Consider the following 18,375-nt stretch of genomic DNA (forward strand, 5'->3'; position numbering starts at 1 on the left):
TCCTGCAGTGCCAGGCGTGTCCCCCTGCTTAAGCCAGTACATGTCCAGGCCCGTCTGAAGTTTGCCAGAGAGCATATGGATGATCCAGAAGAGGATTGGGAGAATATCATGTGGTCAGATGAAACCAAAATGGAACTTTTTGGTAAAAAAACTCAACTCGTCGTGTTTGGAGGAAGAAGAAAAACCCAAGAACACCATACCTACTGTGAAGCATGGGAGTGGAAACATCATGCTTTGGGGCTGTTTTTCTGCAAAGGGGACAGGACGACTGATCCGTGTTAAGGGAAGAATGAACGGGGCCATGTATCGTGAGATTTTAAGCCAAAACCTCCTTCCATCAGTGAGAGCATTGAAGATGGAACGTGGCTGGGTCTTCCAGCATGACAATGATCCCAAACACACCGCTCGGGCAACGAAGGAGTGGCTCCGTAAAAAGCATTTCAAGGTCCTGGAGTGGCCTAGCCGGTCTCCAGACCTCAACCCCATAGAAAATTTGTGGAGGGAGTTGAAAGTGCCTGTTGCCCAGCGACAGCCCCAAAACATCACTGCTCTAGAGGAGATCTGCATGGAGGAATGGGCCAAAATACCAGCTACAGTGTGTGCAAACCTGGTGAAGACTTACAGGAAACGTTTCACCTCTGTCATTGCCAACAAAGGTTATGTTACAAAGTATTGAGTTGAACTTTTGTTATTGACCAAATACTTATTTTCCACCATAATTTACAAATAAATTCTTTAAAAATCCTACAATGTGATTTCCTGGATTTTTTTTTCTCATTTTGTCTCTCATAGTTGAAGTGTAGCTATGATGAAAATTACAGACCTCTCTCATCTTTCTAAGTAGGAGAACCTGCACAATCAGTGGCTGACTAAATACTTTTTGGCCCCACTGTATGTGATGTGCATGAATTTGCTCTTTCTGTAAAAATCAAACATTATGGGGAGTGATTTCTGTACTGGATGTTGTACGTGGTCGTGATCAGATAAATTCTGATCTCTTCCCTACACACTCGCTCCCTGCGCCCTATAGTGCACTTAACATTCTTAAAGGGCCAGACAATATATTTGTAATTCACATTACACGACTGGTGAGACGTTAGAAAACAACAAACTTTTTCTTAGAATAGCTCTTTTTTTTTTTTTAAGGAAAAATAGTTCCTGTGTGAAGCTTCCCCAGCATGAATATTAATAAAAGTGCTTGTAAAAATTTTTGGTATTTAGTATTTGGAACATGTAGCTTTGTCTCAGAAGTGTCTTGTTGTTATTACCTTATGGGATGAAAAAATATCGAGATATATATCGTATATCGCCATTCAGCTAAAATATATCGAGATATATATCGTATATCGCCATTCAGCTAAAATATATCGAGATATAATTTTTGATCCATATCGCCCAGCCCTAGGTGTAACACATGCTTTGGACTTTCGTTGTCCACAAGTCATTTTTTGCGAGTCACGAGTCATTTGAAACAAGTCCGAGTCGAGTCTGAAGTCCCCATCTCTGCAAGGCAATAATAACAAAATATCCTGCTACTCTAAAATATCACATTATTCATTTTCATTCTTACTTTGCTGTGTCATTCAACTGATAAATATTGAATGGAAACCAAAATCTAGCTCTACAAAAGTTCTAAACCCTTATTTACTGTAAGGGTTTGAATGTTTCCGATTGCAACTGCAACTATATATTAAATGCAAATCTTGTAAATCGGTAAAGTGAGGAGGAGGAGGAGGCACATACTTGGCGTTAACGAGAATGACGAGCATGAGGAAGAAGATGAGGAAGGGATCGGCCTGCTGGAAATAAATGTGCCAAAAGGCCTGGGTGACATCAGGAAGACTGTGGCTGGAGAACAGGCTGCCCAACTACAGAGAGACATAAGGAGAATGCATGTAAGCGCTGGGACTACAGAGTCAAAGCAACCACAAAATACCACAGTAAGTCCTCTACATACAAAAATGTTCCGAGAGTGGGTTTGCAAGTCCAACAAAGTTAGCTATTTGTTTGTAATGTGTTTATAACAGTTAAAAACTGTGATTCCTAGTTAAAGAAAATAATTTAATCTTACCTTGTAAAGTAGAACAACTAACATACGAAGACTACGCCGGCTTTTTATCTCGTTCCACTCTTTCTATTATTTATATTTTAGCGTCTGTTATTGCTCGCCGCTTCTTAGCATTACGAGCGATATCATTGCTACTTTAATGCTTAATACTAGAAATCCTGGGTTTAAAATAGTGCAATAATAACACAAAACCCACTTGTTGATTAAACTTGCACGTGACCGAGACCGGATAAACAATAACAACGCCCGTAAATCATTTTACGGACCAGTGCTCCCTCTTTTACTCCGTTTGGTTGACTAGTTGAGGGTGCACATCTAGAGGACTTACTGTACTAAATTATAGACCCCTGAAACACGGTCAAACATCAATTTCATTCAGAGTCACCAGTAAACCTGAGATTGAGAGGAAATGTACCGACCCATTGCATGGCATACGAGTCCGGCGTGATTTTCTTGGTGTCCAAAAAGGAGCAGAGTTCAGGCTCGTGGTACTGCAGCAGGAGTCTGTACAGGTGGAACGGTCGACCCTTGGGCACACAGTCCCTGCAAAGATAAAAAGGCTTTCAAGCCAAACGATTTAGCGTAGTCAAAGCTGTGGATCCATGATTGCATTGCTGCTCATGTGCCCTCCGACCCGTGCACAGTCCTAACGGACCCCTTAGGCGCCTCTATCTCAATCAGGGTCCTTGCACAGCGTTTGAAGACCACACCCACATAATCCGGTCATTTCCCCAACCCAACAAACACGGTGGCCAATTTGTGTCTGCTGCAGGTGCTGCCAACTGTGCCCCCTAGATGGTGCCCAGCCGACTAGTGTCAGAGCCGAGATTCAAACCGGGGTGTAATATCACACTGCGCCACCTAGGTGCCCCTTTTAGACAACTTTTTAAAAAACAATAAGGTTATTGATCGATACGGACCAGAAGCAATGACCAGTGGATGAATATGTAGGGAGAATATGTTCTGCCACAGGCCAGCCATAATGGCCAAAGGATGGGAAAAGGACAAACCGACATAAATAGGGCTAGTTTGACTTCACATATAAAAAACCACATGGAAAAGTAGCCTGTTCGACAAGGTTGGGAAGAAAACAGACCTTAAGCTACAAGGAAATGTGTCCATGTGGTGGCTGACAGTAAAGTCTAGTGTGTTTTTCGGCACAGGCTTCTGCACAATAACAGAGGGGCCAAGCCAACACCGCGAGGTAAAATATGAGACTATTTTCTAGCCGTATTTAAAATGCAAATAAAAACGAGAGAACTGATGTGTTAACATTCTTCTTTTAGTTTTTAACAGATATTAAATTAAAAATGACACAAAGAATAACATCGGTACAACAGCCACTCTTATAAGAAGGCTTCTCACAAGACTTTGAAGTACGTCTGTGGGAATCTGTGCCTATTCAGTCAAAAGATGACAAAATTTTTATTTATGGGCAATGATCTTGGTCAAGAAAGCCTAAGTTGGTGTTCCAGTTCATCCCAAAAATGCTCAGTGAGGCGCATGATTTCCTTTACGTTGTTAATTTATTACACCTGATAGCAACTGCTGTGGCACACTACAGGTGTCCCAATACTTTCGTCCATATAGCGTACACTCGCTCGTACCTGGGGATGTATTTATTCATGATGGCGTAGAAGCAGTTGTAGAGATCGCTGCGGGCGAGCTGAAGGCCCAGCAGGGGTTTCAGCAGGTCGGGCCAGCCGAGCTCGGCCGTGAACGTCACGTTCCGCGACTTGCAGTAGAAGGTGATCACCGCCTCCACGTCACCCACCAGATCCCTGCCCTCCTCTGCCGTCAGCCCCAGCTGATCTACAACACAGGGTCGGAGTTCAGAGATCACGGTTACATGCTGGGAAAGCTGTTTAATGTATATAAAAGCTAAAGGTGAAGTTGTACATCATAGCTATGATGATGTCGGGTTTAGTAAAACAGAACTGCAGGATCTTATCAGAAGAAGATTGTTTCAGCCCATATTACAATGTAAAGCACTGATGTACCAGCAAGTTATTACAGTTTAAGACCGTACACAGAAACAAAAACAACATGCAGGTCATTTTATCCCACAGAGACTCTGTGAATGCCATACCACAGGACAAAATAAACATCCTTACATACTCTCGTCTGTGACCTTGTAGGACAGTGGAAGATTCCACCATTAACAAAGATTTCTTAGCTAGAACACAGGAACTGGTCTAAATCAGCTAGAACTGGGTTTTGAATGTCATACAATGCAATTGACGCACTTCTTATCACGTACACAATGTACAGTACACACCAAGTAACATTCTACTGTAGCAGTATTCTTGGAATGTGACTACTGACAATCATGCCCTGAGCATTTCTACATGTTCTAAGTAGTAACTGATTATGTATTAATACTTCTAGTGGAAATTAAAATTTTTCTCTCACACACTATGGGCTGTTAATTTTATCTTCCAGGACCTGGCGTGCATCCCCTTGAATAGGCAGGCAGCTAAGAAGCCAAAACTGTGTGCAAAGTTTTTTGCACCACGGACCGGTTTCATATAAGATATAATTTCACGGACTGGCGGGGGCGGAAGATCTTAATAATATTTCTCACAAACGATGTAAAATGAGCTTTTTTTCGCTGCAACGAGACGCTGCTTCCACCTAGGGGTGACAATAAGACAATAACACCCGAAATAAAAGCAGTGAAAACTGCCTTTCTAGCGATCTGTAATTATTCATTCTTTCTGTGTGGCCCGGTAATAAATGACGCACAGACGGGTACCGGTCCGAGGCCCGGTGGTTGGGGAACACTGCCATATAGGATTGCTTATAACTGCTGCAATTGTGACCTCTGTTGGCTGATTGATGGTGCTGTACAATAGTCTTAGTCACGCCCCTCCTCGGTCAGGAGCGGAGGTCTGCAGCAGAAGAGGTGAAATATGATCGGGGAATTGGATACGACCAGATTGGGAGGAAAATTGGGGAAAGGAAACACCCTGGACATCCTAGGGCAATTCTGTATCTCCAATTAACCTGACTGCATGTCTTTGTACTGTGGGAGGAAACCAGAGCACCTGGAGGAAACCCACACAGATACGGGGAGAACATGCAAACTCCTGGGAATCAAACCCAGGACCTTCTTGGACCTACTTTTTTTTTTTTTAAATAGCATGTACTAAATAAACAGGACAGTAGGACCAGACGAATGTAACCTATAGAAAAAATAATGATGATTATTCACCAATCAGCTGCTGGCTTCGGTCGTGTATAAGCGTCTGTTCCGGTAAGTCCATAGCGCCATCCCACGAGGACAGGCTGTCTCCTTTACCCGCCACATTCAGAGCAATCTGACACACACACACACACACACACACACACACAGAAAGAGATTCATACAGGATCAGCGAGGAGGTGAAAAAGTGAAGACAGGACTAAGTGATGAAGGAGGGGGGAGAAATAAAAGACATTGATGAGAGCTTTGATATCGAGAGGCTCTTAAGGGGCCCCGGTGGACGGCGTGGACAAAGTCATAAAGCTGCTGATCACAGCCCGCAGCGTCCAGCTCGGGTTTCTCTAATGAGCAGCTGATCGATATGAAAGCTCTCAGCGTCCTTCGGGGAGCAGCTGAGGCTGCGGTTAAGATCTCTCGCATTCAAACCGAGCTTCAAGGACCGTGGAGGGATAACATTCAAACACCAAATGGTAGCATATTACACGAATAGTACTGTTTCTGTGTTATATTAAAAATAAATCATGTATTTCATGATTTATTTTTCAAATTAACATGACAAAGGTTCAAGTTCAAGAGGCTTTATTGTCATTTCAGTTATATACAAATTCATAATGAAATGGAACAACGTTCCTTTAGGACCAGGGTGCAAGAACACGAGTCCAAACAACACGATGTACACAGTGCAGACAATGTGGATAAAGATGAAGATGGAGATGTCTGTAGACAGGGATGGTCCAGTTTAATTCAAGGGGTCACTTCCAAATCATTTGCAATTCTTTACTCTGTACCGTGCCGTTCCAAAAGAGCCGGTTTCCAATTCTTTGGAATTGCACAAGGGAAAGGAATTCACTGGAGGCGAGACTGTGATGGCATCAACAGGTCATTTTACAGTGTTTAATTTTTTGATAGTCTTGTTTAAGTTTGCTTTTTAAGACTCTGGTATCCTGGTCAAGAAGGGTAAACAAATTTAGCATGGGTACCTGGGTACAGTATAGGTCACCTGGCCATAAAATTGTATTATTTATTTAGATGCTTTACGCCGTGTTTACACAATAGTTATAATTAAGGATGTAACGATACACTCTACCCACGATGCGATGCGATTCACGATACGATTTTTTACCGAGTTTTTTAAACAAAATTAGATTGAAGACAAATTATGACAAAATTTCCTTTTATTATTTATCTAAATAATGAACGTCCTTTTATTTCTGAGGTGGGTACAAACTATGCAAAACAACGCTGCACATTTCCCTTCTTGTGTAAAAAAAGAAAGTATCCTCAGCGACGTCAACTAGGGTTGGGCGGTATGACGGTATTGCGGTATTTAAAAATGTTGCCGGTATTTTAAAAATGTGAAGCGCCAAGTTTCTGCTTCAGGTCTACCTTAAAAACTGAGACTTTAAGACATTCGTGCATCCACGGTAAGGGAGGGGTGGGGGTGGGAAGTTTGGTTGGAGCTTACTGATTGGTTGTGGGGGTGCTCAGTGTTTGAGGTGATAACACAGGGAGACAAGCGAAAAGCCACAATAGCTAGCGTTAGCTGTGAGGTAAGCGGTCCGTGTACCTTTGGTCATTCGTTTTTCACTTCAAATCCCAAAGTTGAAAAACAAGAAAACGTTTTTCATTTAAAAAAACAATACTGAAAAACGGGGCATTATTTGTTTTTCGTCTCAAGATTAAAAATCAACAAACAAGCAGAAATTGAAAAACGGGTCGGGTTTTTTTTAGTAAATCAAGCACACGTGTTGAGAAGACGGAGCAGAAAGTCATAATAACGTTACGCCGCGTCCCCTGTTCTGACTTTTGTGTCTGACGTAGTTTTTCCTGCCCCTGTAATTCAAACAAGAACTATTTATCCTTAAAAAAAGGGGGTTAGTCTAAGAAAAAAGAATGTTGTTTTCTAACGTCTCACCTGTCGTGTAATGTGAATTACAAATATATTGTCTGGCCCTTTAGGTATGTTAAGTGTACTATGCTAGGGCATAGGGAGCAAGTGTGTAGGGAAGATATCAGGAAGGATCGTCTCCGGCTGTGCTCATGTTGTTTTGCACTGAGCTTGTGTGACATTAAAAGTAGCGTTCTTGTTAAACCCCCACTCAAATGTTTGGCCTTTAAATTATTTTAAATTATTTTACATCACCGTCGTCACAACATTAACTTTTACATTAATATTTTTTTTACCGTTTACAATTCTGTAATACAGGCAGAACTAATCGTACACGTCACTGTGTAACTATTACAACATTTAATGCATTTTTACCAGCGTTCTGCTTCATGCACTTTTAAGAAATAGCTTTAACTAAAAACTAACCAGGGTAAAGTTTGTACACTGTAAAGTTTGTCCGCCCCCCCGCGGTAATACCGTATACCGCGGTATTTTCTGAAGACGGTATGACGATATGAAAATCGGCAATACCGCCCAACCCGAACGTCAACCAGGCAAGGTGAATAGCCCCAGCGCCCTCTGCTGTTTAAAGTGAATATCGATTCATTATACCTGTAAACTGCATGTCTCGTGGTGCATCGTTACACCCCTATAAAATAGCGATTCTCTGACCGCAGGAAAAACGAGGATGACCCGGAGCGTTGTGGTCAGCTGGCTGATCTGATGAAACTGAGAGTACGGGTCACAGAGCATAGCGTGACTATTCATTTTGACTAAAAATGTTCTTCAGATACATTTCTATACAGAATTTTATGTGTTTTCATTTTATTTAACATGTGCAAATTGTATTTTGACAAGCTCAGAGCACCTCAAAGCAGACGAAGCCTATATATACACACGTTTCACGTTTACAGTGCATACAAGATACACTTTAAACGTTTATTTTGCACGGCTGTAGTTCTAGTTTTTAGTTCTAATGTCAATCTCGATTTAAAATGGTCTAATTTTTCTATATTTTTTAATATTTTAAACCTGAGTATGTATTCTTACCTATTTACCCACGTGGCCAGGCAGTTAGCTAAGCATTTGACTGCCAGTTGTACCTTGACATATAAACTTTGATTTATTTAATATGATCTGAAGAACACAGTTCAGCACATGCTACCACAAACAATACAGCATTTCTGAGGGTTTGGTAGGTCTTGGACCTGAATAATGCCGAGCTCATGCATACACACATGTACCAAGTAATCAGATTACTGGGATTAAATGCAGCTGGTCGGCGTGTAACCAGAGAATGACCGTACTCTGATTTTATTGATCACGGTACGCCATCTCATCACCACATGATTAACTGTCTAATAACAGCTTAAAAATTAGCAAAAGCTACCAAAACCTCTGTAACAAACACACTTACCATCCAAAGCTTGGCTTTCTGAGGGGGCGGGAGGTCTTGGACCTGACTGATGGTTCCCTTCTCAGAGTCCACATCCCCACCTACAGAGTCCAGAGCCTCAGCTAGGTCCTGGTCCCTGCACAACACAAACACACGAGGATTAAGAAAGGGTCTCGTGATCGAGACGGTTCTAAAACCTGGATTTGACACCGAAATCAAACCGCACATCAACATGTATATATTTGTTTGTTTGTTGTTTGTTTATTAGGATTTTAACGTCATGTTTGGTTACAAGATTCATCAGTTCACAAAATTATAACAAACACAGTCAAGGACAATTTTGTATCTCCAATTCACCTCACTTGCACGTCTTTGGACTGTGGGAGGAAACCGGAGCTCCCGGAAAAAACCCACACTGACACGGGGAGAACATGCAAACTCCACACAGAAAGGACCCGGACCGCCCCACCTGGGGATCGAACCCTGGACCTTCTTGCTGTGAGGCGACAGTGCTACCCACTTAGCGGGTTTAACAACATACATCATCTCAAAGGAACTTTCATCCCAATCTAGTCATATCCAATTATCCCAGGGGTGTCCAAACTACGGCCCGTGGGCCACTTGCAGCCCGTTACCATTTTTGAAACGGCTCGGGAGGTATTTTAGAAATAAAATTAAACTTGACTTCACAAATCTCAGCGAGGCACAAGTTAGCATTTACCACAAAATAATGTCAAAATAAATTAAAACTGTAGCTTTGACTAAACGTAAGTGGGAGGCGGGATGGGCAACCTAAGTGTTTTTAGCACCCACATTTATACAGTATTTACACACACACACACACACACACACACACACACACACACACACACACACACACACACACACACACACACACACTTTCCACATAAACACACACACACACACACACAGGCAGTTACGATGTGTTTGTTATGGTAGCAGAATCATGTATTCAAATGAGACACAAACTATTCAGGTCAAAGTCTGAGACAATGTTAAACATTAATCACGGAGCGTGAACGTGTCAGGACGATCATCATGTTATAACGTTTACTCCTCACACATCATCAGAACCGATAATGTGTGTTCAGGAACAGATTTAGCTAGAACAATTGTTAACCGTGCCGGTTTCTTCACGCGCCTGAGACTGGGGTAGCACGTTAACGTGTGTAGTAAATTTATTATATTATTATAAGAAGGGCTACTAAATTCACAGGAAAATGTGCTTAATTTTACGAAAAAAATCACAGATGTCACATCAGTCATTAAATTACACTCATAAATTAAATGATAGAATAAATAGAAGCTACAACACACAGCATAGCTACCTTAATAGTTGAATGTAAACGGCTCAAATACGAAAATTCTCGTCCGTGTTTTGACAGAATTGGTCGTTTGTTTTACCCGAATCGTGTTTTTAGCTGCTTTACTCCTCCACATCTTGGATTCATTGGATCATTTTGATTAAGCAATGGCTAACTGAATTGCTGTAGGATTGCCAAGACGCCTCATAGTGCAGATTAACCGGTAAACGTGAGGCACTTGGACACTGCACGGATGGAAAAAATCGTTAAACGCAAACATTAAAGCTTGAATTTTACATCAAATTGTGTATTACACAGGAAACGGTGCATACGATAATGTATGATTAGGTAGGGACTAGGTATGATAAAAAGAATAATAATAACAAAACAACGACATCATCACTAAAACTACCAATAATAGTAATATAAACAATAATAACAGCAATACTCCTATTATCATTATTACATTCTTCTCTCTCTCTCTCTCTATGGGCTATGCAGCATTTGCACACATACAGTATTTTATATTTATAATAGACATTTACATTACTGCTGCTACTACCTCTGATGGTGAGATACCATGCAACAGTTCATTGTAAACTGTGTATAGTGACAATAAAGATTCTATTCTATTCTCTCTCTCTCTCTCTCTCTCTCTCTCTCTCTCTCTCTCTCTCTTCAATTGGCTTTATTGACATAACAATTTTACATATTTGTATTGTCAAAGCATACATATAGTATATGTCAATATTTACAAAAAAAAAAGAACAGGTCTATACATAGAAAAAAAAATGGTAAGAAAATATTCATTATGTAATAAAACAATTGATCACACAAAAAAAAGAGAAAATATTACTGTGTGTGTGTGGTGTGTGTGTGTGGTGTGTGTGTGTGGTATGTGTGTGTGGTGGGTGTGCGGGTGGTGTGTGATGTGTGTGTGTGGTGTGTGTGTGTAATGTGTGTGTGATTGTGTGATGTGTGTGTGCGGGGGGTGGGTGGTGTGTGTGTGTGTGTGTGGTGTGTGTGGTGTGTGTGGTGTGTGTGCGGGGGGTGGGTGGTGTGTGATGTGTGTGTGGTGTGTGTGTGTGATGTGTGTGCGCGGAAGGGTGGGTGGTGTGTGTGGTGTGTGTGGTGTGTGTGTGTGTGTGTAATGTGTGTGTGATGTGTGTGTGATGTGTGTGTGATGTGTGTGTGGTGATTATCTGGTGTTTCACTCACTGTCCCGGAGTGTGTGACACTCCTGTACATATCTGGCTGCAGTGGAGGCTGATGGTCCCTCTCCTAATATAATGGCCAGTTTCTGGCTCTCCGTCAGCGTTCTGAAGCCGCTCACTTCTCTTCCAAACTGATCAAAATATTTGTGTCTAATTGTTGTGTATTTTGGGCAGCTTAGAAGGAAGTGCACCTCTGTCTCAACCTCACCTGTCCTGCAGTGACCACACAGTCTCTCCTCTCTGGGGATCCAGGACTTTTTGAACCTGCCTCTCTCGATGGCCAGGCTGTGGTCACTCAGTCTGTATTTGGTGAGGATCCGTCTCTGCTTCGTATCTCGGACAGTGAAGAGATACGTGGCCAGGTTGTATTCATGTTTTAGGGTCGGACAGCAGTTCAGTCTGTTTTGGGATTGAGTTTGGGTTCTCCAATGTTCCAGATAAGTGTTTTTGAGGTGTTTGATAATTTGGGTGATTCTGATTGGTGTTTGGGAAGCAGTGCTGATCAGAGAGTTGGGGTTGTTAGGGGTCAGTGTGTTGGTCAGTCTCTGGACCAGCTGACACAGGGGACTCTTTTCAGGGTAGAGCTCTTGGGATTGGAGTGCCTGAAACTGCAGGCTTGTTGTGGGACTGGATTTTAGGTGCATCCAGAATTTAAGTGCTCGTTTTTCAATATTAATGATTAATGGGTATCGGCCTAATTCAGCCCTGCATGCATATATTCTGTCTCTGTCTCTGTCTCTGTCTCTGTCTCTGTCTCTGTCTCTGTCTCTGTCTCTGTCTCTCTCTCTCTCTCTCTCTCTCTCTCTCTCTCTCTCTCTCTCTCTCTCTCTCTCTCTCTCTCTCTCTCTCTCTCTCTCTCTCTCTGTCTCTCTGTCTCTCTCTCGGTCTCTGTCTCTGTCTCTGTCTCTGTCTCTGTCTCTGTCTCTCTCTCTCTCTCTCTCTGTCTCTCTCTCTCTCTCTCTCTCTGTCTCTGTCTCTGTCTCTGTCTCTGTCTCTGTCTCTGTCTCTGTCTCTCTCTCTCTCTCTCTCTCTCTCTCTCTGTCTCTGTCTCTGTCTCTGTCTCTGTCTCTGTCTCTGTCTCTCTCTCTGTCTCTCTCTCTCTCTCTCTCTCTCTCTCTCTCTCTCTGTGTCTCTCTGTCTCTGTCTCTGTCTCTGTCTCTGTCTCTCTCTCTCTCTCTGTCTCTCTCTCTGTCTCTCTCTCTGTCTCTCTCTCTGTCTCTCTCTCTCTCTCTCTCTCTCTCTCTCTCTCTCTCTCTCTCTCTACGCTGTTGGATTCATATTCAGAATAAAAGGAAGGAAATCATGTGAGTCAGGCACACAGCTGCTGAATATCTATAATATAGAAAGCACACGTACACACAAATAAAGTCCAAACAAATCCTGCATTTTTATTGTTAATATGAAACTTCAGCAGGAAACTGACTGACACAACAGCAACCAAACTGATTCCAATAAAACCAGGAATGCCAAACATCACAAGCATGAACGTCTCTTGCATTTAATGTCCCATGTGTATGAGCTCATGTGCATAACTGGTCTTGGTTTGTCCATAATATCCTGAACTGAGGTTGAACGATCAAATCGACTGGACATTTAATTGCACGAGGCGACACTGCAAACGTTTGACTAAACTGTTCTGTGTGTTTTAGGGTGTTTAGACTTTGATTTTCTATCTTTCGTAACAGCCTCTGAGCCCAAGGCGAGGTCAAGCTTGCTCGACCCGTTTTCGGTGGTTCTTGGGTTATATCTGACCCTTTGATTTTCCTCCTAGCATAAGACGGCAGCTTGGCATATTTTATCAAATACAAGAACCACCAGCAAACAAGTCTTATTAGAATTAGAAGCTGCTGAAACACAGGAGTCAATGTTTATAATCAAGCAAACTTAATACAGCCATGGGTGTAGATGCTGCTTCTACAAACAAATGTGGTCCAACCCCAGAACAAGTACAATTACTGACATTGTTGAAATTCCATGAATGCCGTGATATAAATGTCACTTACTGAGGTATGCAAAATTCTGACTTTAAACATGCAAAAAACCTAAACGTGTAAAAATAAAACAGCTCTTTTATTCCACATTCACAAAAATAAATCATTAAATAGAACATTATAACGTCTTAAATTACTAGGTAACAAAAAAGTTTTATCACTTATCAAACAACAGTAAAGGAAAAACAATTGTTCTATGTAATGTTTTCTTGTTTTGAATTTGCAAATTATATTGATTATATATGATATCAAATTATATCTTTTCTGAAGGGCTGTTCTTAAGTCAAAATATTCGTTAGTTAAACCTATTTTTCCCCATAAGAAATAATGTAAACAGAATTAATCCGTGCCAGACCTCCCAAACCCCCCTTACCCCTAACCTTTCTAATGCATTAAATGCTCTTTTTTGTTATAAATACAAAAATATTTTCCCTTAAATCCTAAATTATAGAATAGACATTCCTGTAATAAACAATACACAGTAGTACTGTACATAAACATTTCAGTACAGTGCGTGTGCTGTACCATACACCATAATACATTTCCTTCTTTTTTTTTTTTTTATAAAAGGGAAGCCCCCTTCCAAAAGTACACCAGGAATCATGCCTGGAGTTGTTTCTCTCCGTGGCCGAGTGTGCAAACCACTGGGACCTGCTTCAGGCTCACTAGGTTTCATTTTTTTATGCTAAACGTATCCAATGTTGACTGTATTTTGACAAAATATAAAGAAAACGCCGGAAAACACCTTCCGCGCTCCGAATGTTCGCTCACTGTATATAAATACATATATATATACTGTGTATATATATATATATATATATATATATATATATATATATATATATATATATATATATATACAGGGGTTGGACAAAATAACTGAAACACCTGTTATTTTAGTGTGGGAGGTTTCATGGCTAAATTGGACCAGTCTGGTGGCCAATCTTCATTAATTACACATTGCACCAGTAAGAGCAGAGTGTGAAGGTTCAATTAGCAGGGTAAGAGCACAGTTTTGCTCAAAATATTGCAATGCACACAACATTATGGGTGACATACCAGAGTTCAAAAGAGGACAAATTGTTGGTGCACGTCTTGCTGGCGCATCTGTGACCAAGACAGCAAGTCTTTGTGATGTATCAAGAGCCACGGTATCCAGGGTAATGTCAGCATACCACCAAGAAGGACAAACCACATCCAACAGGATTAACTGTGGACGCAAGAGGAAGCTGTCTGAAAGGGATGTTCGGGTGCTAACCCGGATCGTATCCAAAAAACATAAAACCACGGCTGCCCAAATCACGGCAGAATTAAATGTGCACCTCAACTCTCCTGTTTCCACCAGAACTGTCCGTCGGGAGCTCCACAGGGTCAATATACACGGCCGGGCTGCTATAGACAAACCTTTGGTCACTCGTGCCAATGCCAAACGTCGGTTTCAATGGTGCAAGGAGTGCAAATCTTGGGCTGTGGACAATGTGAAACATGTATTGTTCTCTGATGAGTCTACCTTTACTGTTTTCCCCACATCCGGGAGAGTTACGGTGTGGAGAAGCCCCAAAGAAGCGTACCACCCAGACTGTTCCATGCCCAGAGTGAAGCATGGGGGTGGATCAGTGATGGTTTGGGCTGCCATATCATGGCATTCCCTTGGCCCAATACTTGTGCTAGATGGGCGCGTCACTGCCAAGGACTACCGAACCATTCTGGAGGACCATGTGCATCCAATGGCGGTGCCGTGTATCAGGATGACAATGCACCAATACACACAGCAAGACTGGTGAAAGATTGGTTTGATGAACATGAAAGTGAAGTTGAACATCTCCCATGGCCTGCACAGTCACCAGATCTAAATATTATTGAGCCACTTTGGGGTGTTTTGGAGAAGCGAGTCAGGAAACGTTTTCCTCCACCAGCATCACGTAGTGACCTGGCCACTATCCTGCAAGAAGAATGGCTTAAAATCCCTCTGACCACTGTGCAGGACTTGTATATGTCATTTCCAAGACGAATTGACGCTGTATTGGCCGCAAAAGGAGGCCCTACACCATACTAACAAATTATTGTGGTCTAAAACCAGGTGTTTCAGTTATTTTGTCCAACCCCTGTGTGTATATATATATATATATATATATATATATATATATATATATATATATATATATATATATATATATAGAGAGAGAGAGAGAGAGAGAGAGAGAGAGAGAGAGAGAGTCAGTCAACTTGTTCGTTACGTCACCCGTTTCATTCACGTGCGAATTTCGGTTCGTACGTTAAATTGAAAACAAATCGCTCGTAACCCAAAATGTTCGTATGGTAAATGGTTCGTTAGTCACGGGTCTACTGTATATTAATTATTTAATATGATGAATATGTTCATTATATTTAATCTGGTAAATATTCACTTCAGTTTCAACTTATTTTGACATTGTACTTATAAAGAAACAAGAACATACAACCTGAACAAAGTAAAAAAATTTATAAATAAATAAATAAAATCAAGGGCTTCCACAGTAAACATTTTCATACTCTAGTACACGTGTCAAACTCAAGGCCCGCCACGTCATTTTTTGTGGCCCGTGAGAGCTTAAAAGACGTATGATTGTCTTATAATACACTGTAAAACAGTACATAAACCGCATCTTCCACAATGCACGCCGAGTTTGTGACCCGCAAAGTGACCGCATTAGCCACTAGATATCAGTGTTTCCACATCAGAGTTTAACTGAGGCGGTTTTCCAACAAGTGATGCTGAGAAATATTTACAAATCATCCCAAAATGTACAAGAAGAGAAAATTGATTGTTATGAGGCGTGTCTGTGGTAAAGGAGGACAATATAAATGTAGATGTACATTATAAATATACAGAATAAATTTGGCATTTTGACACCAACACAGAATCCACAGACACCAAACTCCAAGAAAAACAACAAATTGTCCAAGACTTAAAATCACAGCAGGATACGTTACAATCGGCCCTTTGAGGGCCACTATAATGCAGACGTACACCTGCTGTAGTACAAATAACAGCTAAGAACACAAATCTGATACAGCAAAAGTATACGTAGAATTGAATTTTTGGAGGATTAATAGACAAGATTACTAAACAGAAGGTAATAGAAGACTTAGTAAATATATGTTCAGGGTAATTTCATCATATTTTGATTAGACGGTAATAGACTGTGTTCAGACAGACAGGGGAACTTCATTCCACAACCTGGATGCTACTACAGAGAAGAGCCCTGATGCCCATCATTCTTAAGGTCCAGGCAAGCATCACTGTTTTAAATTGAATGTGGGCAGCTACACGAAACCAGTGAAGAGAGCGCAGCAGTGGGGTGATGCCAGGCAGGCGGCTGCATTTTAAATCACTTACAGGCGTCTGATAATAGATATGGGTGAACCTGCCAGCAAGGAGTTGCAGTAGTCCATAGCACAGCCTTGAAATGACAAGAGAATCGACAACATTCCTTCTGATCCTGTACAGACTGAATCAGCACGATCGGTTCAGAGTAGCAACATGAGCCGAGAAGGACGGCTCGCTATTAAGGAGGACATCAAGGTTTCTGAGAGAAATGAATAGGTCTTGGCATGGAGACAGATCTCTCCAGAAATATATCAGCTCTGTCTTACTGTGGTTTCAGATGATGAGCTGATATCTATAAAGAGATATCAGCCGTGATGCAAGCCGAGACTCGACAGGATAAGCTGAGTAATATCAGCATAGAAATGGTAAGATAAGCCACTGTAGGATATGACTTTACCAAGAGAGTGGGTGTATATGGAAAACAGAAGAGGACCGAGTACAGAACCCTGAGGGACTAGTTGAAAGACTGCAGGATGTACATCAGTACTTGTTGCAAAGGCATTGTTTATGGAAATAAATCAGCGACAAAATAAAATGCAAGCACTACAGTGGTAAATGTCATTGCTTTTCCATAGTAACATCCAGAATAGGTACCGAATTTGGGGCGTGGCTCAGAAACCAGATGGAAGTTTTGTGTTCCAGACAACTGACATCGATTTACTTATATTAACTACTCAATAAAACAAACACCACAATAAAGTGAGCATCTCAAGTGTTCTGTAACAGTTAAACATAAAGCTTCGGGGCCGCCAAAGCTGATCACTTGTCTCTATCCTGCCCGGTCCTGAACATCCTCCTCTGTCAGTATGCACGCAACCTCGTACGTACTACTTCTGCCATACTACCAACGTCACGTGATGCATGACGTCACATCGCCAGAGTTATAACAATTTTAAAATCAGACAAAATGAATTCTGTCGCTCTCCACGAAGCTGCTCATAACGTTATTCAGGGTCGTACTTAATCGTGAAATTTTTTATGTTAGTCTTACTCCGCTTTCCGCCATCTCTCTTCTTCGCTACGAATGCCTTTGCAGCTCCAGCTGAATAATGGGATAGATTATCGGACCACAAGCGTGCATCGTTTGCATACTCAAAAGAGGCTGCCCATGCAGTAGGTTATCCGGGTATTTTTCGCGTACTGTTTAATGAATACTACGTATTCGGACACAGTACCCGCTCTTGCGTACTGCTTTTGCGTTCTGTTCAATATGGATGTCCAGAACATCCTCCTCCGTCAAACCAACCTGCAGTATGTCCTACCTCATCACATCCTTCTCCTCCTCGGGTACCTGGTGGCTCCATCCTCAGCACCCTTCTCTCCATAGATCTCTCATCCCTCCTCTGCACATGCCCAAACCATCTCAATCTCAACTCCCTAACTCCTTCTTAATCCTGTCCATCCTCATCACTCCCAACGACAATCTCAGCTTCATCTCTGCCACCTCCAGCTCCTTCTCTTGTCCCTTAAGTGCCACTGACTCCAAGCTTTACAACACCATACTTAAGAAATCAGATGACAATCAGGTTATTAAGTTTACATGCACTTCAGTAATCTGATCATTAAAAATCTATAAACTCACACAAAGAAGCAGCAAAAATAGCGGAGAACAGACTTTTATTAGATGTTTATGATCTATACAGAGACTCTAGCTGATGATACTGGTTCATTTTATCTGACTGGTCAAACTGGACAAACAAGTGCTTGACATTTAGGTAGAAAATTAGAAAGGTGTACGTAACACGGTGATCCTAAGCTCTTATCTGCATGATTTTACACTTAAACAATGATAAAGCTGCAAACCAAGCAATCAACCTATAATTTTAACGACACAGACGCACATCATTGGATAGATTTCGCCATAAAGTGATTAATGTGACCAATCTTTAACTTATTCTATGATATCTATTGCTCAGAA

At 41.5% G+C, this 18,375-nt stretch overlaps 1 protein-coding gene across 2 annotated transcripts in view; it reads right to left on the reverse strand.

The window, feature by feature from the left end:
* Positions 1-17,753, reverse strand: part of tbc1d23 (TBC1 domain family, member 23) — a 39,877-nt gene extending 22,124 nt beyond the window's left edge. For both annotated transcript variants that reach the window (XM_062997239.1, XM_062997238.1), the window contains exons 1-6: positions 17,720-17,753; positions 8,579-8,693; positions 5,283-5,388; positions 3,676-3,880; positions 2,488-2,611; positions 1,744-1,868 (exon numbers count right to left, since the gene is read on the reverse strand). In XM_062997239.1, coding sequence (XP_062853309.1) covers positions 1,744-1,868; positions 2,488-2,611; positions 3,676-3,880; positions 5,283-5,388; positions 8,579-8,693; positions 17,720-17,724 — 680 coding nt within the window. In that variant the 5' untranslated portion in view covers positions 17,725-17,753. The remainder of the gene's footprint in view (positions 1-1,743; positions 1,869-2,487; positions 2,612-3,675; positions 3,881-5,282; positions 5,389-8,578; positions 8,694-17,719) is intronic.
* Between the last annotated feature and the right edge of the window lie 622 nt (positions 17,754-18,375).

This window comes from Trichomycterus rosablanca, chromosome 6 (assembly GCF_030014385.1).
Source record: "Trichomycterus rosablanca isolate fTriRos1 chromosome 6, fTriRos1.hap1, whole genome shotgun sequence".
Lineage (NCBI taxonomy): Eukaryota > Metazoa > Chordata > Actinopteri > Siluriformes > Trichomycteridae > Trichomycterus > Trichomycterus rosablanca.